This window comes from Muscardinus avellanarius (assembly GCF_963383645.1).
Source record: "Muscardinus avellanarius genome assembly, chromosome: 12".
Classification (NCBI taxonomy): domain Eukaryota; kingdom Metazoa; phylum Chordata; class Mammalia; order Rodentia; family Gliridae; genus Muscardinus; species Muscardinus avellanarius.
In genome coordinates this window covers 81155510-81179489 of record NC_137798.1, presented here as the reverse complement: position 1 = coordinate 81179489, position 23980 = coordinate 81155510, and the positions used below count along the sequence as shown (strand labels likewise).

The 23980-nt window shown below is 49.8% G+C and overlaps 1 protein-coding gene across 1 annotated transcript in view; it reads right to left on the bottom strand.

The window, feature by feature from the left end:
- The window catches only part of LRRC74A (leucine rich repeat containing 74A), a gene marked incomplete at both ends in the record, with an annotated part of 47536 nt that overhangs the window by 9945 nt on the left and 13611 nt on the right, over positions 1-23980 (bottom strand). Inside the window, 8 exons of the mRNA XM_080707182.1 lie at positions 3596-3678; positions 4996-5103; positions 10043-10189; positions 12620-12715; positions 17039-17233; positions 17671-17756; positions 22476-22557; positions 22915-22964. Of these exons, the coding sequence (XP_080563308.1) occupies positions 3596-3678; positions 4996-5103; positions 10043-10189; positions 12620-12715; positions 17039-17233; positions 17671-17756; positions 22476-22557; positions 22915-22964 (847 nt within the window). The remainder of the gene's footprint in view (positions 1-3595; positions 3679-4995; positions 5104-10042; positions 10190-12619; positions 12716-17038; positions 17234-17670; positions 17757-22475; positions 22558-22914; positions 22965-23980) is intronic.

The following is a 23980-nucleotide window of genomic DNA, read 5'->3' as shown; positions in this document are numbered from 1 at the left end:
AGGGAGCTTTCGGCCACCTCCTAGTCTCCACACCGCCACCATCCGACGCGCCGGGACTCCTCGCTCCCTGGAACTTCCTTCCAGACCAGACTTGTTGCTCTGACTTCTGCACTGGTCAAAAGGTAAGGGAACACGAGTGAGTGCCAACCCAGCCTCGTGGCTGATGGGCGAGAATAAGATCTGCTTAGATTCAAAGGTGCCCGTTTAAAAGCTCTGTCATCTCAGCAGAATGTGGCATGTGGGTAAACTTCAGTAACGGCACGGTGCCCAGGGAGAGCGCGGTTTGTGTGATTGGCAAGTGTTGAACAGAACTCATTTTTTTTTTTAGGTGAGGTACTGAGGATGTACCCAGGGGTATTCTACCTCTTAGCTATACCACTGGCCTTTTTTTCTTTTTTATACATATATAGTACTGGAGCCGGGCGTGGTGGCACACGCTTGTAATCCCCACGCTTGGGAGGCGGAGACAGAAGGATCGCGCAAGTTCAAAGCCAGCCAGGCTGGCTTAAGAGACCCTGTTTCCAAATAAAAATATAAAATAGGTCTGGGAGTGTAGCCCGGAGATAGAAGGGCTTCCAGGAACCCCAGTACCACAATATATATATATATATATATATATATATATATATATATATATATATACACACACAGTACTGGGTAAGGAACCCAGGGGCTTTCTGCCTCCTGACTATACTCCCAGACCTATTTTTACATTTTATTTGGAAACAGGGTCTCACTAAGTTGCTGAGAGCCTCATTAAGTAGCTGAGGCTGGCTTCGAACCTGTGTGATCCTCCTGTCTTAAGCCTCCCAAGCACGGGGATTACAAGCGTGCACCACCATGCCTGGCTTCCCAGACCTATTTTATATTTTATTTGAAAACAGGGCCTCGCTAAATTGCTGAGAGCCTCACTAGGTAGCAGAGGCTGGCTTCAAACATATGTGATTCTCCTGTCTCAGCCTTCCAAGTACTGGGATTACAAGTGTGAACCACCACGCCCAGCTTTTTGTTTTTGAAACAAGGTCTTACTGAGTTGCAGAGAGCCACACTAAGTAGCTGAGGCTGGCCGCCAACCTGCAATCCTCCTGTCTGAGTACTGGGATTACAATTGTGTGCCACCATGCCCAGCTAGAACTAAATTTCAATATATGAACCCTTGAACCCAGCAAGTGCTGGGTATGCCCCACCAAGCCTAGTTTAGGGGAATGTGTGCAAACACTATATGTGCAAGGATGTTTGTGATTATTATTTATAGTAGCAAAATATTGGAAATAGCTTAAATGCCCATGAACATGAGATTAATTTATAAGACTGATATATCATGAAATACACTGTGGTAGTTAAGAAGACCAAGACGCAGCTGAACGTCCCAACATGGGAGTGTCATGAAGCTGTGCCATTGAGGTGAAGCAGGTCCACAGGAACCTGATACTCTTTCTGTGTGGTACTGGGGATTGAACCCAGAAACATTTTACCTCTGAGCCAATTTTATTTTTTTATTTTGAACAGTCTTGTTAAATTGTCGAGGGCCTAAGTTGCTGAGGCTGGTCCCGAGCCTGCAATCCTCCTGTCTCAGCTTCCCAAGTACTGGGATTGCAAGCGTGCACCACCATGCCTGGCTATGATAGTCTGATCCCATTTGTGATTAAAAACTATGTGTAGCAGGTAAGGCCAGTACGAGGGAGGCTGAGACAGGAGGATCATAAGTTCAAGGCCAACTTCAGCAACTTGGCAAGACTCAGCAACTTAGAACTTGTCTCAAAAACAACACCCCCGCCAAATGGTGTGCATGTAATAAAATGCATGTGTGTTATGAGTCTACCTACCATGTGTTAAGTAGTGCTCTAGATGCTTTGTGGGCATTAACTTATGTAGGCACCATTATTGGTCCCATAATACAGGTGAGGAAACAGGCACAGGATGCCTGGGTAACTTGCCCACGGCTGCACAGGAGCGGAGCTGGCACTGGAAGTCAGGTGGTCTGGCTCTGTCATCGGTCTCATCCCCCCCCCCCCCCCATGGATTAGCTTGATCGCAAGTCCATGGGAAGGCCTGACCTGTTGTTAGAGTTCTTGGGAGATGTAGTGACCTGGGGAGATTAAAGAGATCTTCCTTTTCTCCTCCCTACACTTTCTATGGACTTACATTTTTACAAGGAGACATTATTTGTAACAAAAAATAAAAACGATTCATGTGATGGTAAAAATGATAACTCTCCTCTTCAATCAGACTAAGACGGTGATGTGTGCAATCTGCGGGGCAGTTTGAGGTGGTCTCCAAAGCCGTCGCTGGGGACCTGGGGACCCACGTCTCAGTTCTGCCTCGCGACGGCAGCGTGTTCTCCTCTGCGCACCGAGGTGTTTGCTGGATTTGGAAGCTGCTGGAACCTGGTCTCCAGATCTCCACCTTGGGCACTTCCTGTCAGCGTCACAGCGGGTAAGAGGTGTCTTTTTTTTTTTTTTTTTTTTTTTTTTTTGCGGTACTGGGGATGGGACCCAGGGGCAGTCTACATTCGAGCTATATCCTGAGCCCTATTTTTTATTCTTGATTTTTGAGACAGGGTCTCACTGAGTTGCAAAGGGCCTCACTAAGTAGCTGAGGCTGTCTGTGAACTGTGATCCTCCTGTCTCAGCCTCTCAAATGCGGGGACTACAAGAGTGCGCCACCACGCCTGGTTTAAGAGGTGTCACGTTGACAGGAGCACTGGGGAGGTACAGAGCAGAGTCCCGTGAGCAGTATGGGGGAGGGGGGACCCTGCGGGATGCAAGCCTGAGCCATTTTTGAGGTCCTTTTTGTCTGATGTCAGTGTTACTCCTGAGAAACACCAGTACGTGCAGCCCTTAAGTGTATTTCCTCCATTTAAGCTTTGCAAAGTCCTCTGGGTTGTGGTTGTCACCCAGGACGGCCCGTGCACCCGCCCTTCCTGTCCGCATTGTGGTCAGGAAGGCACTGGGCGGGCCCAAGTGCAGAGGTGTTGGGAGAAGGTGATGGGGCAGGACAGGTGGGGCCTCAAGCGCTGCAGCTCTGCAGGACCCAAGCGCGGCCCCCCAGGGCGCCCACCTGGGTGAGGTAGTTAAGGACGGAGGTGAGAGTCTGGGTTCTAGAACCTCACAGATCTGAGGCCAGGTGAAAGCTGTTCCTTCTCAGCTCTGAGCACCTGGTTTCTCTGCTTCTCTAACCCCAGTTTCATCATCCATACCTGTGTCTGTCTGTCTTGCCCAAACCCCGCTGAAACTTCACCCCCTCTGGATGTACCGAGGGCCCTGAGTGGACCCCGGTGGCATCACACACACCCCCATGGCTCGTCTCACCTGGTCAGGCCTGAGCATCTAAAATGCGGCTCCTTCTGCCGGGTCCCAGCATCCGGCCCAGCACCAACAGCACACAAGTGAGGCTTGAGCTTTGCTAAGCAAGTGAACTGAAGAGGAGAAGGAAGGTGAGCAGGTAAGGGGTGTTTGTGTGTGTGTGTGTGTGTGTGTGTGTGTGTGTGTGTGTGTCTCCACCTCACAGGACACAGATGGGATGGCCCCAGGAGTTCACACCCCCAACCAGCGCCCTTGGAGACCAGCGGGAAGGGCCCGCAGGCCGCGCTCACCTGAAGTTCACCAAGCCCGGTCTCTCCTCCAGCCGCTTTATCAGATCCCTGACTTGGTACCGGTTGACAGGGACCTTGGTTTGCTGAGGAGGCGGAGGGAGTGTGTCATGGAGCTCTCTGCACCCCCTCTCTAGCACCCGCCCGTCCCCATAACCCCTCACTCCTCTGGGGACCACAGATGGCAACTGGGAGCTCAGAGGAACCTGAACCCACATGTGGAGGGGCTGGCAGAAGCTCCCTGCCCACAGGTCAGTGCCCAGGCTTCTGGGGGGCAGTGACGGGGAGGAGACAAGGATCCAGATGAGGTGGGCGGCCCCTGGGTGGACAGGAGCACCCCTTAGCAGCATGTCAAGGTCATTCTTAGCCCCAGCCATGGGGCCCTGACCCACCCAGGGTCTTATCCATCCCTGCCTGGGCCCCAGAGCTCTCCTCCTGGGCTCGTAGCCCCCCCACCCCCCCCCGGGATTCTCTGAAGGTGGACCCTACGTGTGTGCCACCTGCACTCTGTGGACGGGGGGGAATATGGGGTTTTAGGCAAGAGAAGGTAGGAAAAAGGGTGGCAAAACCGGGGCTCTGGGCCAGGCGTGGTGGTGTAGGTTTATAACCTCACTGCTTGGGAGCATTAGAGAAGAGGATCACAGGTTCTAGGGCAGCCTCAGTATGTGGGGGACTCTCAGCAACTTAGGGAGACCCCGATTCAAGACAAAAAACAATTTAAACAAGAGGGACAGGGTGTAGGTCAGAAATAGAGGGCCTCTGGGCTCAACCTCCAGTACAACACACACACACTCACACACACTCACACACACTCACACACACTCACACACACTCACACACACTCACACACACACACACACACACACACTCTCTCTCAGAGGTGGACACTTCTCTCATTTTTCTTTTTTTTTCTCTTTTTATGGAACTGGGGATTGAACCCAGGGGTATTCTACCTCTGAGCTACTACACCCCAGCCCTCTATTTTATTTATTTTGGTAGTCTCACAAGTTGTTGAGGCTGGCTGAAAAGCAGAGACCTTCCTGTCTCAGCCTCCCAAGCACTGGGATTACAATGAGCATCACCATTGCCCGACTGCATTTCACCTCCCAGCAGCCGGCTGAAATGGGAGAAAGAGCTACAAGAGGAAGAACGGGCCACATCTTGAGAGCGGGACATGGGAAGGGATGATTTCTGAGCCACATGGAGGGAGGTCTCGGGCTTCCCTCTGGCTCTAGACAAGAGGGGTCCCACGGCCAGTCCCGGGAAGCTGGGTGAAGACTGCCTGCTTCCCCCTCCCTCCCTCCCTCCCTCCCTCCCTCCCTCTCTTTCTTTAGGTGTCACACACACACACACACACACACACACACACACATGCATGCACGCACACAGTGCCCGCAGCACACCTGTATCATGGCTTTCCGGAACTCTCCGACAGGCATCTGCAGTGCTTCATTGGGGGTCAAGAGCTTGAAGAAGTCCACAAGTGGCATTTTGTTCTGGTCTGCATAGTTCTGAGAGAAACAGGAGACATTGGGAGCGAAGCTCACAGCAATTGCAACTCCTCTTCCCTCCCTTAAGAGGGTGTCCCAAGCTCCCAGACCCAGAAAGGCTCACGAAGGCCTGGGAGGAGGGTGCAGGCAGCGCCAGTCTACCAAGTGTGAGCAGTTGTTTTAGAGCGAGGCCCCGCACAGGCGCAGGCGGGCAGGACTGCCTGGATGGGCTGTGTTTGCCTGGTTTCCAGCAGCCCCACCCCCCTCAGCGGGAGCTTTGTTCATTCCAGCCGCCCATCACCTGAGCAGACGGAAGTTAGTGATGTGGTGGCCACAGCGCCAGGGAGCAGGATGGTGACTGTATCAGGGGTGGTGACGTGCTATTCGTTTTTGGAATTACCTCTGTTAAGACTACCAGAGGCCTGGCCGTGGTGGCACACACTTTTAACCCCAGCGCTCAGGAGGCTGAGACAGGAGGATCACAGAGATTCGAAGCCGGCCTCAGGTACTTAGTGAGGCTCTCAGCAACTTACTGAGACCCTGTTTCCAAATAAAGTATAAAATAGGTCTGGGAGTATAGCCCAGAGAAAGAAGGAAGAAAAGCCCCTGGGTTCTACCCCCAGTAACACACACACACACACACACACACACACACACACACACTAGCGAAGATGGTACTTTTTTTTTTTGCGGTACTGGGGATGGAACTTGGGGGCATTCTACATCCGAGCTATACCCCTAACCCTATTTTTTTATACTACATTTTGAAACCGGGTCTCACTGAGTTGCAAAGGGCCTCACTAAGTAGCTGAGGCTGTCTGTGAACCTGGATCCTCTTGTCTCAGCCTCCTGAATGCTGGGATTACAAGCATGAGCCACCACTCCCGGCTTGGAGATGGTACATTTTCAATGGTGCGTGGGCTGTCAGCTCAGAGACCCTAAGATTAAAGCACAGCCACATAGTGTGATGGGTGGGACAAACTCTAGGGCTTTCTAGGATTGTCAGAGTTTTGCACAAATGCATTTATGGAGAAATGTTTTGGGTTTTTTTGTTTGTTTTTTGGTATTGACCATTTTACCTCTGAGCTATACCCCCAGCCCTTTTAAAAAAATTTAAATTTTGCACTTGTAATCTTAGTTTTTGGGAGGCTGAGATAGGAGGATTATAGGTTCGAGGCCAGTCTCAGCAACTTAGTGAGTGCCTGTTTCAAAATACAAAATAAAATAGGCCTGGAAGTATAGTTCAAAGGTAGAATTCTCCTGGGTTCAATCCCCAGTACCATTAAAAAAAAATAACATTTTGAAACAGAGTCTCACTAAGTTGCTGAGCCTGTCCTCCAATCTGTGATCCTCCTGTCTCAGCCTCCCAAGTACTGGGATTACACACATGCGCCACTGTGCCAGTTTAGAAAATTTAAAATATTTTATTGTTTTTCTTTACAAAATATTACTTACTCAATTTTAGTTTAGCAGAAAGAAGAAAATAAAAAATAACCCATAAGCCCAGTCCCACCATTTGGGATGAATTCTCTATATATTCATCTATCTATTGTTCCTTCTGTTTTATGAGATGCAATGCACTAATGCATTATGAACATCTTCTCAATGCCATTAAATATCTTTTTGTGTCCTTTTTATCGCTTCTTTTTGGTTGTCTTCCCCTCAAAGGCCCCATCCAGGTTCTGCCCCACTGATGGATATTTCTCCACTGTCCCACCCACAAATGCAGTTCAGGGCTCAATCCTCAGTCCCCGCCTGTTTCCCTCCCTCCCTCCCTTTTTGAGGCAGACTGCCTCTCGTCCTTCCAGCGTGATCTCTAAACCTACGTTTCTAGTTGTGCATCTTTAACGGCAGCTGGACACCCCACCAGCACCTCCCAAAAACACCCAGAGAGAATCTCTTCAGCCTAATTCCACACACTGTTACAAACTTCCTTCACAGCCTGCTCCTCTGTAACCCAGAGCCTGGGAAGTTAAAACTCAGCACCCCGGGCTGGGGTGTAGCTCAGCTATAGGGCGCCTGCCCAGCTGTGTGAGGCCAGACACACACACACACACACACACACACACACACACACTCACTCCCCTTGCAGCCAGGGGTCCCAGGGCTGGGCTTCAGCACACACCTGGAGGAGACGCGCCACCTGTATGACTGGTTGGGGACCAGCAGGCGAGGGCAGCGCCGTGACCCGGCGCGCGGTTCCTGATCCCGCTGCTTCCCGGTGTGTCAGAGGCAGCAGCCGTCTTCACCCAACCTGAGTGTGGGGAGCTATTTCTGGAATCTAGATGGAGCCGTTTCTTTGGCCCTCCCATCATTTCTGTGGTCTGTGAAAATCCCTCTGTGCTTAAGCTAGCTAGAGGGGGGTCTGTGGTCATCACTGAGGACCTGCACCCGTACCAGGGCCCGTGTCTTGGAAGGTGCCACTGATGAGACCCAGCGCAACCCTACAACCTGGAGGAGCTCATAGGGCTCAATGACAAGGTGAAGGGCAGGGCGACAGGGCAGATGGCAAGGGTATTTCCTCTTTCTTTTTTGTACTAGGGATTGAACCCAGGGGCGTTCTACCTCGAGCTACATCCTTAGCCTTTTTTTTTTTTTTTTTTTTTTTTTGCAGTACTGGAGATGGAATCCAGGGGCATTCTACCTCCAAGCTACATCCCCAGCCTTTTTTTTTTTCTTCCAGTACTGTTGATGGAACCCAGGGGCATTCTACCTCTGAGCTACACCCCCAGCCCTATTTTTTATTCTTTATTTTGAAACAGGGTCTCACTAACTTGCAAAGGGCCTCACTAAGTAGCTGAGGCTGTCCTCAAATTGCGATCCTCCTGTCTCAGCCGCCCGAATGCTGGGATTACTAACTAGCGTGCACCACCACTCATGGCCCCTTACCCAGTCTTTTATTTTTTTTATTTTGAAACAGGATCTTGCAAGATCCTTGTGGAGGATCTTGCTAAATTGTTGAGGCTATTCTCAAATCTGTGATCCTTCTGTCTCAGCCTCCTCCCAAGTATTGGGATTATAGGCATGTTTCACCATGGCTGGCTGGGTATTTCTTCTTGCCTGGAGGTTTGAGAAGGAGTGACACTCAAGTAGAGACCTGATGATAGAGTAGGAATGAGCAAGACACGGGGTGAGGAGCCGCACACGTCAGGAGCAGGACCTGCATGTGCACGGGCCCGGGGTTTGAGTGAACAGACGCACAGGGTGGTGGAGAATGAGGGCGGCGAGGCAGCACTTCCCCATCTGAACCTCCCTGCTGCTAGCAATATTACCGTCTTTCTTTCTTCTTTATTTTTATTTTTATTTTTGCGGGTCTGGGGATGGAACCCAGGGGCATTTGACCTCCGAACTATACTTCCTGCCCTATTTTTCTTTATTCTTTATTTTGAAACCGAGTCTCACTGAGTTGCAAAGGCCCTCACTAGGTAGCTGAGGCTGTCCGCGAACCACGATCCTCCAGTCTCGGCCTCCCAAATGCTGGGATTACAAGCGTGCGCCACCACACCTGGCGTTACTGTCTTTCTTTTAGCCTCCATGGCTTGAAATTTTGGGTTGTTTTTGTTTTTTTCTTATCATTCACATAACTTCTTGTAGCATGCACACACACACACACACACACACACACACACACACACACACACACGGTCCTGGAGATGTTTCCATGATGACAGGTCTTCAATTCTCGTTTTTCAGTCAAGTTCTCAGTTCACATCTTGAACACCCCGATAGTGTCGTCCTCAGTTTCCCTAGTCCCATCACGCCCCTTTTAGTTCATGTCACTCCCTAATAGCAGAAAAATAACCACTTAGCCCTGCTGGGTTCACATCACGCCCACCGCTCACGGCTCTCGCTGGCTCCTGCTTCTGATGGAATCAAGTCCGCACAAAGCCTGAAATCCAGGCACGCCACGCCCAGCCCAGCCTCCCCTCGCCAGCCTTGGCTTTGGGCTTTGCTGTGAGCCCGGAGCCACGCGGCTCCTCTGCCGATTCACCGGGTTCTGTTCCCTCCCAAACAGGCTGCGCACAGTCCCTCCGTGTGCAGCCCCGGCTCTGCGTCCTCCTGCGGCTCACCAGGCGCCTTCCACCCTGCAAGGCCCTGGCCAGCCCCTTCTGCCAGGAAGCCATGCTTCCCACCTGCCTGAGCCTTGGGTGACCTCTCATTTGCGTTCTGAGTCTACTTGGGGCCCTCATTACTCCTTTACTATTTATCATGTAATGTTTCCCATTGGTGAATCTATCCCACCTTTCCAACCAGACTTTGGCTCTCCAAGGGGAAGGAATAGGTTTTTTTTTTTGGGGGGGGGCAGGTCCTGTACTGGGGATCGAACCTATAGGTGTTCTGTCTCTGAGCCGCAGCCCCAGCCCTATTTCATTTTTTATTTTGAAACGGTCTTGCTAACTTGTGAAACTGGCCTTGACCCCATAGTCCTCGTGTCTTAGCTTTCCAAGTGCTGGGATTACAGGCATGCATTGCCTCGCCGGGCACCAAATAGCCATCTTGACCACAGGATATTTTGGCATCTTTACCAGATGTCAGAAAGAGCCTGAATTTACTTATTATAATGTGCTTATTATATCCCAGGCGCCGCTGTTTGCACCTCATGCATATCAAATTATTTAATCTTCAAGCCACCCAACCCGGGGCTGGGTACTACTCTCCTCCCCACTTTACAACTGAACAGACTGAGGCGCAGAGAACCTACATTAGTAAGCGGGGTCCACCCAGTGGAACCCAGCCTGTGCCAGCCCCGCCCTGTGGCCACATCTCAGCTCTCCCCCGCTCTGGGGGGATGCATCACAGAGGGACCTCATATCCGTGGGGAACATTCCACGCCTGCAGCCCAAGGCACTGCGGCATTCCTCCTGAGAAAGGGTTGCACAGGCACTGTGGGAGGGACAGGCGGGGCAGCTGGTTTGGGCCGAAGGCTGCTTTCCCCAGGGCTCCAGGAGGCGGGTCTCACCTGAATCATTTTCATGGTATTCATCCACTCGGAGGCAGCTTTCTTGGCAGAGAGGCCCTGCACGTCTTTGTACATCACGTCCAGCTGCGGGTGAATGGCGCACACACTATCCAGTATTTTCGTAAACTGCTCGGTCACCAGCACATTCTGTGGCAGGGAGGGGTGGGTGCCGTGAGCCAGCTCCTGCCCAGCCAGGGTCACCCTCCCCCAAGCCGAGTCACGAATTTGAGTCTTTTCTGGTTGGTTCTGCAGTGCTGTTCCATGTCTGGGATGTTTCTGGTGTTTTAGAGCTTGGGATTTTTTTTTTTTTTTGTACTGAGGATTGAAACTAGGGGTGCTCTACCTCTGAGCTATGATCCCACCCCCAACTTTTTTTTAAAACAGGGTCTTACTAATTTACACAGCATTGGCTTCAAATGTCCACCCTCCTGTCTCAGCCTCCCAAGTACCGGGATTGTAGGCATGCACCTGTTCCCAGCTTTGTGATTTAACTTGTAATATTTCCTCACGCCCTCCCTCTTTTCTTTCTTCTCTCTTTCTCTTTTTTTGTGTGTGGTACTAGGGATTGAACCCAAGAGTATCCTACCTCTGAGCTACACCCCTAACTGTATTTTATTTTGAAACAGGGTCTAAGTTGCTGAGGTTGGCTGTGAACTTGTGATCTCCTCTTCAGCTTCCCAGGTACTGGAATCACTAGTGCCACCTTGCCCAGCTTTTCTGTGTGATTTTATTTTGGGGGGCAATGGAGATGGAACCCAAGGGTATTCTACCTCTGAGCAATACCCCCAAACCTATTTTTTATTCTTTATTTTGAAATGGTCTCACTGAGTTGCAAAGGGCCTCACTAAGAAGCTGAGCCTGGATGCGAACCCGGATCCTTCTATCTCAGCCTCCCAGATGCTGCGATTACAAGCCTGTGCTACCACGCCAGGCATTCTGTTATTATTTTTCCTTTTTTAGTTTTGGTGGTATTGGGGGTGGAAGCCAGGGGGCTTTTCTACCTCCAAGCTATACCCCCAGACCTATTTTATATTTTATTTGGAAACTGGGTCTCACTCAGTTGTTGAGAGCCTCACTAAGTAGCTGAGGCTGGCCTTAAACCCGTGCGATCCTCCTGTCTCAGCCTCCCAAGGGCTGGGATTACAAGCGTGTGCCACCACGCCCGGCTTCATTCTGTTATTTTGATCAGATATTTTCATTCAGTGCTGGTGGCTTGTCACCTGCTGCTAGCTCAGCTCTGCTCTCAGCACATTTAAGCGCCTGCCTTTGAGGGGCAGGACAGAGTTGAGAGACTGGACCTAAAACAAATGTCCTGACATGTCCATGCCTACGTACTTGTTCTTCAGAACGGGTACCCTGGAAAGGGTCCCGCGTTCCACTCACCCTGTCGTGACTCAAAACGAATCAGGAACTCCACTTTTGGAAGTGCCTAGGGGCCTGTGTACGGGGTGCGGGGAAAGTGAGACAGTGTTGACCAAACCTGGCCTCCGCCAGTGGGATGGACCTGCGGCGCTCCTCACAGGTGGTTCTGAGAACTTTCTGCCTCTTCAAAGAGTTAAACTCATGCTTAAGAGTTGACGACTTTGTGGATGTTCTGGGGAAGTCTTGGGAGCGTGTGCAAAGCGGGAATCCCAGCACCACTTAGAGCTATGTTGAGGAGTTGACAGGAGGAGGAGAGGCTACGCTGTGGTTGGATGTGCTTGTCCCCAAGGGTTCCTGTTGGTCCCCAGGGAGGCCATGTGAGAGTCTCCTGCCGGGTGGTTGGGTCATCTGGTGTACTGCCCTCAGGAAAAATAGATGTAGTACACGCGGTATTTAGCTCCCACAAGAGGGCGTTATTAGAGCCGGGTGTGGTGGCATATGCTTTTAATCCCGTTACTTGGGAGGCTGAGATGGGGGTGGGGGGGTAACAAGTTCTAGGTCAGCCTCAGCAATTTAGAGAGGCTTTCAGCAACTTAGACCCTGTTTCAAAATAAAAACTTAAAAAGGGCTCAGAGGTAGAATGCCCCAGTGTCACAACAATGAGAGAGAGAGAGAGAGAGAGAGAGAGAGAGAGAGAGACAGACAGACAGACAGACAGATAGATAGACAGACAGACACCGACCGGCCTCCCAGGCCCTGGGCTCTGGCTTCTTGTCTTGCTGAATGATCACTTCCTCTCACTAGTACTTTCACGGTGATGCCAGGAGATGATGTAGCTAGAGGGCCCTCGCCAGGGCTGGGCCATGCTGTATGAATGTTCAGCATCTGACTGTGACCTAAATAAACCTCTTTTAGTGGGGATTGAACCCGTAGCCTCCCACGCTAGGCAAGTGCTCCAGCACTGAGCTACACCCCAGTGTTTTATTTTTAAATCTTGAGACAGTTTTACTAATTTTCCCAGGCTGGCCTTGAACACAGAATGCCCCTGAATCAGCCTCCCGAGTTGCTGGGATTGCTGTGCCCAGCCAGGAGTGCCCCTTTCACGGAGCACTTGCATGCAGGCCTATGAGGGGCAGAGCTGGCATCACCCAGGACCGAGTGGGCATGGTAACTGGCTCGTACCCTGGTGTAAGTGGCTACCATCTGACCACTTACGGAAATGTCCAGATCTTCCATCTTGGACTTGGGGTTCCTCTTGATGGCCAGGATAAGTGAAAAGGCCCCATCCAAACTTATGGGGTTCAGGAAAAGCTGAGGAAGGAAGGGAAAGACAGGAGGCTGGGTCAGGACAGGCTGCTCTGAGCATGAGGCTCCGAGCACGACCTCTCCTTCTTCCCCCCTGAACCTCAGCCTCTGTCTTCCACCCAGACTTCTCCGTAAGTACCCTGTCCATCTGTCTGTCCACTCATCTGCCCACCAGTCTACCTTTCTGCCTGCATCCATCCATCCATCCATCCATCCATCCATCCATCCATCCATCCAATATTTATATTAAAGGCCTGACATGTGCCAGCCACTGGGCCAAGTCCAGGATGCCCAGGCAGGCGTGGAGAAGTTTTTACCCTTGGATAACTTAACACTCTAGTTGGGAGAGACAGACAGATAAGCAGGCAGCTCCGACATGTGCTGACAGCCGTGACGGAGGGACACGCACACTGCAGCCAGAGGCGAGGTGCATCCAGCGCAGGGGAGGGGGATTCAAGCTGCGCTTTGCTGGGCTAATGGGGATTGGTCAGGTCTGAAGGAGGCAGCAGCAGGTCCAGAGGAGGGAAAAAGATTCACCAAAGAAGAGGGTTGGCAAAGGTGTGGAGGTTGGGACAGCTCGGGATGTTCAGGTGACAGGTGTTCTGCAGGCAGGAGCCGGGTGGACAGGGCCAGAGCAGGACAGGTCACATCACCGAGGACCTTACGGAATCAGCATATCATCCCAGTGGTACAGAGAGCCACTGAGGCATGGGTAGAGGTTACAAGCAGGAACCTGGCGCCTCCCACTAGCTGCCTGACCTTGTTTTTAATTCCCTGACCAGCTTGTGCCTGTCTCCAAGATGGAACTGCCCTTAGGACCCAGGATGACAAGCCAGGCAAAGTGCTGGCAAGAGCACCCGGTACGGGGTAAGCAGTCAATGGATAGAAGTTGTTGTTACTGATGGCTTCATGGCTCGTTGCAGGAAGAGGGCAGCTTAAAGTTGTACTGAGCATTTATTATGTGTCTCCCAGGCTCTGATATACTCCAGTGAGAAAATGCTGCTGCGAGCCCGCCCTCTCGGAGCTTAGCGTCTAGCCCTGGCGGACTCACTTACAAAGGGGGATTTCTTAGTTTCCCAAGAGTTGGGAAGGGGGCGAGGGGGCTGGACAAAGTAACAAGAGATCCTTCCTGTGGCAAAGCCTATGCGACCACACTAGGAATTTTCTTTTCTACTTTTCTCCTTTTTTGGTGCTGGAGGTTGAGCCCAGGGGTACTTGTTCTATCTCTGAGCTACAACACCAGCCCTATTTTCTATTTTTAACTTGAAACAGGGTCTCACTAGGTCTATGAGAGTCTCACTACTTGTTGAGCTGTCCTCAAACCTTCCTGTGCCACAAGGCCAGAAAAAAAATGTCTTAAATCATCTGTATCCCAGTTACCATTTTGCTGATGCAACTCCTTAAGTCTTTTAAAATTCATGTTCTAGATGGGTGTGGTGGTGTAATCATATAATCACAGTACTTGAGAGGCTGAGACAGGAGGATTGCAGGTTCAAGACCAGCCTCAGCAACTTGAGGACCTCAGTAATTTCAAAATAAAGAATTAAATAGGGCTGGGATATAGCTCGGATGTAGTATGCCCCTCCCCAGGTTAGATTCCCAGTACTCCCCCCCCCCCCAATTCGTGTTCTGGGAATTTTTTTGGCTCGATGGGACACTAAGTCTGAGGCTCTCCCAGCCTGGGCCAGCCTCTCTGAGTAATGCCCAAACCACTTCACCAGAGATTGGTACTTCTAGTTCCTGGGCACTGGATGGCCAGCTGGTCCCATCTGCAATCATGGAGCTCCCTCTGCAGGGGGAATCTAGCTTCCTGCTGGGCACAGTGGCCTATAATCCAGCTACCTGGGACGTTGAGACAGAAAGATTGAAAATTCAAGGCCAGCCGGGGCCACTTAGCAAAATTCTGTCTCAAAATAAAAAGGAAAAAGAATTGAGGATGTAACGCGGTGGTAGAGCACCCCTGGGATTCGTCCCCAATACTGTAAAAAGAAAAAAAAATCCAGCTTCCTCTTGTCTAGTGGTTGTCTTCGCAGATGGCAGGCTCATGCCCATTATTCTCACAATACTATTTCCTCACAACTAGGGCTGCGTATCAGTAGTCTCCCTAACCAAACCTATACCCTGTATTTGTCTTTTTTTTTTGTGTGTGTGGGTCTGGGGATGGAACCCAGGCGCATTTGACCTCTGAGCTACTCCCCCTGCCCTATTTTTTATTCTTTATTTTGAAACCGGTCTCACTGAGTTGCAGAGGGCCTAAGTAGCTGAGTCTGTCCGCGAACTGCGATCCTCCAGGTCTCAGCCTCCCGAATGCTGGGGTTACAAGCGTGAGCCACCACGCCCGTCTCTGTATTTGTCTTTTTCCACCCCCTCCCCTTCTTCTTTTTGCAGCACTGGAGATTGAGCCAAGGGGCTGCATCTCCAGCCCTACTTATTTTGTATTTTGAGATGGTGTCTTGCTAAGTTTCTGAGGCTGGCTTCAAACTTGTGATCCTCTTCCTTAGCTGCTGGACTCATTACAGGCTGGGCCCCGCGCGTCCCTCTCACTCCTCATCTTGAGCAAGTTGGGGTGGCCATGGAGAGCCAGAGTACGTGGCGGTCCTCTGCCTCTTGCTCGTGCTGTGGTCCGAGCCCATCATGCAGCCTGAGTTTGATCATCTGACAAGTAGAGCTGACCGAGCCCAGGTTGTCAGGTGGGGCTGTGAATGACAAAGCAAATCGCCCTACAGGGAAGTGGCTTATGGTAAGAGCCCCAGAGAGGGAACTAGTAACAGATGTCTCCCTCTTCCATCCATTCTCAAATCTCAAAGTAGTATCCATAAACTGGTCATGGTGGCCCACGCTTGTAATCCCAGCATTCAGGAGGCTGAGACAGGAGGATTGTGGTTCACCGACAGCCTCAGCTACTTAGTGAGGCCTTTTGCAACTCAGTGAGACTCTGTTTCAAAATAGAGACTGAAAAAATAGGGCTGGTGGTATAGCTTGGAGGTAGAATGCCCTGGGTTCCAGTACTGAAAAAAAAAAAAAAGTATCTACAAAAGCTGGAATTGGTGGTGTATGCTTATAATCCCAGTAGTTGAGAGGCTGAGGCAGGAAAACCGCAGGTTTGAGGACAGCCTTAGCAAGTAGTGAGACTCTCATCAATCTAGTGAGACCGTGCTTCAATATAAAAGAATTAAATAGGGCTGGGGCGTAGCTTGGAGGTAGAATGCCCCTGGATTCAATGTAGTCAATTAATTAAAATGAAATAGGAATTCATTCATCCCTTCACCTAATAATGCATATTCCTCGAGTATCAACTGTATGCCTGGCACCATGCTGGGCTTGACTGAGGGGTGTAATAATCAATCAACCCAAACATAGTTGTTATCATGAAGCTTCCCCACAAGTGAGGGACAGATGATCAAAGATTCATTCAAGGAATCAGGGCTAGTGAGGGGAACAGTAGGCCAGGGAACAGCAGGCCGATGCCTGTGGTAGGAAGAAGGGAGAGACCAGGAGGCCTTGGGTGGAGAGTAGGAGAACCACGGAGGAACTGAGTCAGGAGAGGCGTAGGGGGTCGGAACCTGGGTCTGAGCATAAAGTTAGGAGTCTAAGCTGCAAGACAGTACCCTGAGGGGGTGGGGCAGGGAATGGAGTCAGCTTTGTGTTCTCAAAGCATGACAAAAAAGCCTGAGGAGACCCAGATGGGAAGGAGGAAGACCTGTGAGGGGATGGCCTGGTGTGCGGTGGCAGGAGCGAACGCCCTGGTGGGCGTGGAGGGAGAGTCGTGAAGCATGACGGGTGTTCCCAGCCATTCTCTCCAGCAGTCCAGCCCCATCACCCTTCTCCCCCACCCAATGCAGACAGCCACACACAGACACACATATACACACACACACAGACACACACTGTTAGGGGTGGGGCTTGGAATGTCCCCCAAGAGCTCATGTGTTAAAAGCATGGTCCCCAATGCAGCAAGGCTCAGAGGTGGAGCACGATTGGAGGAGGTGGGTCACTGGAGGTGTGGACTTGGTGACTATATTTGACACTGGCTAGTCTGTCTATCTATCTGTCTGTCTGTCTGCCTGTCTGCCTGTCTGTCTGTCTCTCTCCTTCATGGCCACCATGACAGTGGCTTTTCTGCCTCTACCATGACTAAATGCCCTACCACCAAGCAATTTCTGCCTTGAAGCTGGCCAGCCATGAACTTTGAAACCTCTAACATCATGTGCCAATATACCTTTCTTCCTCTAAGTTATGCTTGTCAAGGACTTTGTCACAGTGATGAAAAAGCTGACCATACACATACGTGCACGCATGCACACACACATCAGCTGTGGTAAAGACTACCTTCAGGACCTGGAGGCTTTCATTGTATTCCAGTCCCCGGCTGAGTTTGGAGGCCCCTTCACTGGTGATGTCATTGCCACTGACGTCTAGGTAGATCAGGCGGTTGTTGAGTCTGAGGACCTCCCCGAGGGCCAGAGCCCCTTCGTTCCCAAAGCCGTTCATGGAGAGATCCAGTTTCTTCAGGGTCACATTAGACTCCAGGGAGAGGAAAGAGCAGCAGCAGCAGCACACTTACACACGGCTCTCCCAGACAAAGGGCCCCTCTACCCGCCCTGGCATCCAGACCCCGCTCTCAGGGGTTCCCAGAGGCAGGCCTGCCCGATGGTAAACCATCCCTCCCATCCGGGCTCTGAGTTTCAAGTACTTCTGAGCATCATTCTCTTTGGGCTCTGGTCATTTTGCCTGCACCTTAATTAAACTCCTCTTGAAGTGTTCCCAAAGATGCTACCATGTCTCAGCATGTAGGGTTGGTAGGAAAAATAATGTATATGCAGGGATTGTGGAGGGGGCGCTGACACCAGCAAATGTTAGCATTTGCTGACAGCTCTGCTGGCCCTCATCATGGCAGCCCATGGAGGATGGAGGTCCCGGCCATCTCCACCCAGGCGCAACCCGCCACTCAGAGGCCTTACCCGGAGCCCATTGCACAGGGCCAACGCTCCCCGCGTGTGGAAGTGATTCCAGCTTAGGTCCAGCGCCCGGATTCCTACATTGAGGCCTGGAAGGAAGAGGGAGTCAGCCTAGCACCCCACATCTCGAGCTGCTAGATGTCATGACGTTGGGGTGTAGTCCCGGTCAACCGGCATGCAGAGCGTACACCCAGTTGTGATTGCCGTGGTCCCTCAATTAAAGGTCTCAGATGATTCCTAATGCTAGGAAGATGAAGTAAAATGATCAGATTCTTTATTGAAGGTGGAAAGTAAATTGGTATAATCTACTTGGTAAATGCTATGTGACCATAGGTATTTCTCTTTAAAATGTGCACCCCATCTCATGTCTGTGAGGCGCTACCGAAGAAGACAGTACAGAATGTGGAAAGGGCTCTGTACTTGTAGATGTTTGCACCTCACTAGTAAAGGTGGGATCTGTGACTCACAGGGGAGGGATAAGGTATGTTACAAATATCCATCTGGTAGAATACTATGCAGTCATTAAAATGGTTGGAGCTAGCATGAAAAATAACTTCCAGGCTACATTTATTTACACAGGGAGGCAGTGCTGGCTGTGGTGTATCATGTCACGTGATCTCTTTTTCGTGGAGCCCCACAGGGACAGTGGTGGCTCTGAAACTTCTCTGAGAACCTGGAGGGAGCTGTAGGGGGAAGGACAGGCTTGCTGAGAAACTGGCTTTACACAGAGATTACATTTTTCTTTTTCTTTTTTTAGTTTAAAGATCTTTTTAATAGCTCAGTGGTAGAGTCCTCACATAGCATGTACAAATCTCTGGGTTTGATCCCCAGCACTGCTTAAAAAAAAAAAAAAGGTTGCTTGTGTTTACATGCTCCATAGGGTTGGGAAAATGTCCCATTTAAGCACATTATGAAAGCCGGGCGTGGTGGCACACGCTTGTAATCCCAACATTCGGGAGGCTGAGAACAGAGGATCGCGGTTCGCGGACAGCCTCAGCTACTTAGTGAGGCCCTTTGCAACTCAGTGAGACCCTGTTTCAAAATAAAGAATAAAAAATAGGGCAGGGGCTGTAGCTTGGAGGTAGAATGCCCCTGGGTTCCATCCCCAGAACCGCAAAAACAAAAACAAACACATTATTAAATGGAATTCTATTCAGCAATAAAGAAGAATAAAATTATGTCATTTGAAGGGAAAATGGGTGGACCCAGAGAGCATTATGTTAAGTGAGATTAGTCAGTCTCAGAAAGTGGAAGGTCAAGCCGGGCATGGTGATGCACACTTGTAATCCTGGTATGTGGGAGGCTGAGACAGGAGAATGGCAGTTCACAGCCAGCCTCAGCTACTTCGTGAGGCCCTTTGCAACTCAGTGAAACCCTGATTCAAAATAACAAATTACAAAATAGGGCTGGGGCATAGCTCGGAGGCAGAATCACCAGTACGGCCAAAAACAAAACAAAACAACAACAACAAAAACCAAACCAAAAAAAAAAAAAAAGAGACAGAGAGATATGAGATTATAATGTACCAATAAAAGAATAAAAATAAAATAAACACATTATTATTTTTATATTTATTTAGGGAAGGTGGCTATGCTGAGGGCACCATCAGAAGGAAAGGCTACAAGCCTCTTGAATGATAACTGAAAGGTAGGAATTGCCTGAGACACAGGCCTTGGAAACAGACTTATTATACTTTTTCTTTTAAGAACTGTGCTCTGTGTACCAATCATCTCTCTATCTCTTTTTCTCTCTCTGTTAACCACCAGGATGTAATTTTGGAAGATTGTGTCTTACAAGATTTTGAGAACAAACTTTCTGCTGCCTTCACGCTCTCTCTCTCCCTCCCTTTGTCTGTCTGTCTGTCTGTCTGTCTGTCTGTCTGTCTGTCTGTCTTTCTTTTCCTCTCTCCGCCCTCCCCTCCTTTACATGATGCCTTGCTTGGCTGCATCTCCTAAGTGGCCTCACAGTTGAGCTGGGGGTTCACCTCCCCAAGGACGAGCTGCGAGACCTCAGCCAGGTGACACAGCCTCCCTCCACTGCTTCCTCATCCCTAAAATGGAGAGTTTACCTGTGGAGGGTCTTGGTGAGGATCAACGTAAAATAAAATCACAATGCCTTAGTTTTAGAAATCACTTGACATTTAGTAGCTTTAAGAATGATTTTTTTTTTTTTTTTTTTGCAGTACTGAAGATTGAACCCAGGGTCATTCCACCCCCAGCCCTAATTTTTTATACTTTTTTTTTTTTTTTTTTTTTTTTTGGTGGTACTGGGGTTCCTGGAAGCCCTTCTACCTCCGGGCTACACTCCCAGACCTATTTTATATTTTTATTTAGAAACAGGGTCTCCTAAGCCAGCACGCGCGGCTGGCTTCGAACCTGTGCGATCCTCCTGTCTCCGCCTCCCAAGCACGGGGATTACAAGTGTGCACCACCACGCCCGGCTATACTTTATTTTGAAACAAGGTCTCACTAAGTTGCAGAGGGCCTCACTAAGTAGCTGAGGCTGGCTGCGAAACTGCGATCCTCCTGTCTCAGCCTCTGGATAAAAATAGTTTTTTTTTTCTTGTGTGTGTGTGTGGGGGGGTATTGTGTGTGTGTGTGGGGTATTGGGGATTGAACCCAGGGGCATTCTACCCCTGAGCTACACACCTCTAGCCTTAATTTTAATTTTAATTATTTTTTGTGGTACTGGGGGTGGAATCCAGGGGCTTTTCTACCTCCGGGCTATACTCCCAGACCTATTTTATACTTTATTTGGAAACAGGGTCTCACTAAGTTGCTGAGAGCCTCACTCAGTAGCTGAGGCTGGCTTTGAACCTGTGCGATCCTCCTGTCTCAGCCTCCCAAGGGCTGGGATGACAGGTGTATACCATCACACTGGGCTAATTTTTATTTTGAAACAGGGCCTATGTTGAAGAGTCTTACTACTTGCTGAGGCTGTCCTCGAGCCTGTGCTCCTCCCGTCTCAGTCTCCCAAGTACTGATCAAAGGCACGTACCACCACACCCAGCTAATCTATCTATTTCTAACCTCCCCTCCTTCACCCCTAAATGGTTTCTGAACCCACCCACTCTTCTTTCTCACCACCTCTCCCCTCTAGACTGTGAGCACAGCCTCCTAACTAGCCTCTCGTCCTTGCTTGTTCTCCATTTTGTTCGTTCGTGTTTGTTTGTTTTGGTGGCAGCTACATCCCCAGGCCTATTTTACTTTTTATTTTATTTTTAAAATATATTTTATTTGGAGACAGGGTCTCACTAAGTAGCCGAGGCTGGTTTTGAAACTGCACGATCCTCCTGTCTCAGCCTCCCAAGCGCGGGGATTACAAGCGTGCGCCACCACGCCCGGCTCTACTTTTTATTTTGAAACAAGGCCTCCCTAAGTTATAGAGCTCCTCCCTACTGCAGAGACTGTCCCCAAGCCTGCGATTCTCCTGCACTAGGATTGCAGGTGTGTGCCACCACACTTGGCTCCATTGCCTTCTTCATAGTGCAAACAGAAGAGTTCCAAATCTGCAAATTAAACGCTGCCCCTGCCCCCTCGACACACTCCGCTGACCTCACTGCACGTGGAAGTCAACCCAGACTTCAGGCCGGGTGTGGTGGTGCGTGTGGTGGTGCGTGCCTATAATCCCAGTACTAGGGAGGCTGAGACAGGAAGATGGCAGGTTCCTGGCCAGCCTCAGCAACTTAGTGAGGCCTTGTTTCAGAAATAAAATAGTGCTAGGGTGTAGCTCAGAGGTAGAATGGCTCTCTTTTTGTGTTATCTATATGCCTTGACCCTTGACCACTGTTCCACTGGGGGCATTTATCATTGTCTAATTAAGCTATAGGGTCTTTTTTTTTCTTCTTTTTCTTTTGGAGATGGAGTCTTACTCTGTTACTTAGGTTGCCCAGGCGGGCCTGGAACTCATAATCCTTCTGCCTTGGCCTCCTGTGTAGCTGGGACCACGGGTACAGGCCACCACATTAGGAGATATATGGGATCTGCCACCAGTAGTCTGAACACTTATCTTTAATATTTATACTAATGCTGCAAATATCCACCCCTGCCTGTTGCTCATCTCAAACTTGTGTATGGTGTCTTTTTTTTTTTTTTTTTCCAGTACGGGGGATTGAACCCAGGGGTGCTCTACTACTGGGCTCCCCCACCAGAAGTTATTTATTTTTTCTCATATTTAGACAGGGCATCTCTAATTTGCCGGGGCTGACCTGGATCTTGGGATCATCCTGCCTCAGCTTCCCATGTTGCTGGGGTTCTCAGTGAGCATCAACAAGCCTGGCTTCTAGTGTCTTTTATTATGAATATGTTTAAAATGTGTGGTTGTCAGCTGGGCGTGGTGGCGCACATCTGTAATCTCAGTACTTGGGAGGCTGAGACAAGAGGATGGCAGGTTCAAAGCCAGCCTCGGGAACTTAGCAAGACCCTGTTTCCAAATAAGAAATGAAATTGGGCTGGGGGCATACGTTGGAGGTAGAATGCCTCTGGGTTCAATCCCCAGTACACACACACACATGCACAAAATATTGTTGTCAAATATATGACTTGTTTTCATTAGAGTTTGTACCTGCTGGGCCACATGTAATAATCCTTAGCTTCCTTGAGGTCAGCAAGCTGTTTCTCTATTAAATTAAACGTTCTAATCACTGGAAAGTTAGACTTCCCACATCTAGGTATGTGCTCCATTTTAATATTCTGGGCATGCCTTACGATCTGAACATTCAAACATAATTCAAATAAAGGTGATTCGGCTCTGATAAGCAATCTTTCCAGTCCTCCCCGTGGCTGGTCCCTTCCCGCCATGGGTCATACCCAGCATCTGTCCCAGGTATTCTCCTCCTGTATCAGAGAACCGGTTGTGACTGAGATCCAGCTTCTTGATTTGGTAATTGGACTAGAGGAACACATGGCGGAAAGAGAGGTTATTTTTGTCTTCAGACTGGAAATCTCTTACTCACCTCGGGGCAATATGATGTAGGCCTCCCAGGTACCAAGAACAAGGTGGGCAGAGTTCTTAGACTGAAAGCAATGTCTAATTCATTTTCTGTTTAGCTGTTGGTGGCTGCTGGGAGAATGTGGTAGCATCCTAAGAGCCCTGCCTTGCAGCTTTTGCCGGGGTTGGAGGAAGGCAAGCACTCCTTAGCTCCCTAAACTGCAGAATGGGCTCCCATCACTATGCCCAGGGCAGCCCCTGGCTACCCAGACCTCTCAGGGACATTTCCACGCGGCCCCCGGCACTCTTGCTCCTTACCGACAGGGCTTGGCAGAGGAGTGCCGCGGCTTCTTCCTTGAAGTTATTTCCTGTAAGGAGGGTGTTGTGTTAGTGATTCACTCCAGACCACGGCTCCCCTTGCCCTCCCAAATCATAGGCCTGCTAGTCCTCTTCCCTTTGAAACAATCAATCAGACATAGATAAGATGACAAGTGCTGGGTGTCATGGGGCACGCTTGTAATCCCAGCATTTGCGAGGCGGAGACCGTAGCATCAAGGTTCGTGGACAGCCTCAGCTACTTAGCAAGGCCCTTTGCAACTTAGTGAGACCCTGTTTCAAAAATAAAAAGACGAAGCTGAGTGTGGTGGCTCATGCTTGTAATACCAGCATTTGGGAGACTGACAGGAGGATTGCACAGGTTCGAAGCCAGCCTCAGGTACTTAGTGAGGCTCTTTGCAACTCAGTGAGACCCTGTTTCAAAATAAAGAATAAGCCGGGCGTGGTGGCGCACGCTTGTAATCCCCGTGCTTGGGAGGCGGAGACAAGAAGATCGCGCAGGTTCGAAGCCAGCCTCGCTGGCTTAAGAGACCCTGTTTCCAAATTTAAAAAAATATAAAAATAGGTCTGGGAGTGTAGCCCAGAGGTGGAAGGGTTTCCAGGAACCCCAGTACCACCAAAAAAAAAAAAGAATAAAAAATAGGGCTGGGGGTGTAGCTCAGAGGTAGAATGCCCCTGGGTTCCATCCCCAGTACCGCAAAAACAAAAAACATCCCCCCCAAACACCCCCCCCCCCAAATTAAAAGACTAAAAAATAGGTCTGGGGGTGTAGTTTAGAGGTACAGTGCCCCTGGGTTCCATCCCCAGTGCAACAACAACAAAAAAAGATGACAAGGACTTATAGTAAATAGATTTGAGAAAACAGGAAAAACTGTTCACCATCTCTTCTAATGTGTCCTTCTTTCTGTGACCCTCAAGTATGGCTGTAGCCTCTAAAGAATGCCTGATACCCAGTAATACAAACAATTCTACAGAACAATAGGCATTTCATAGAAGAGGAAATAAAAAATGGAAATAAGCATCTGAAAAGATGTATTATTTCAATAGT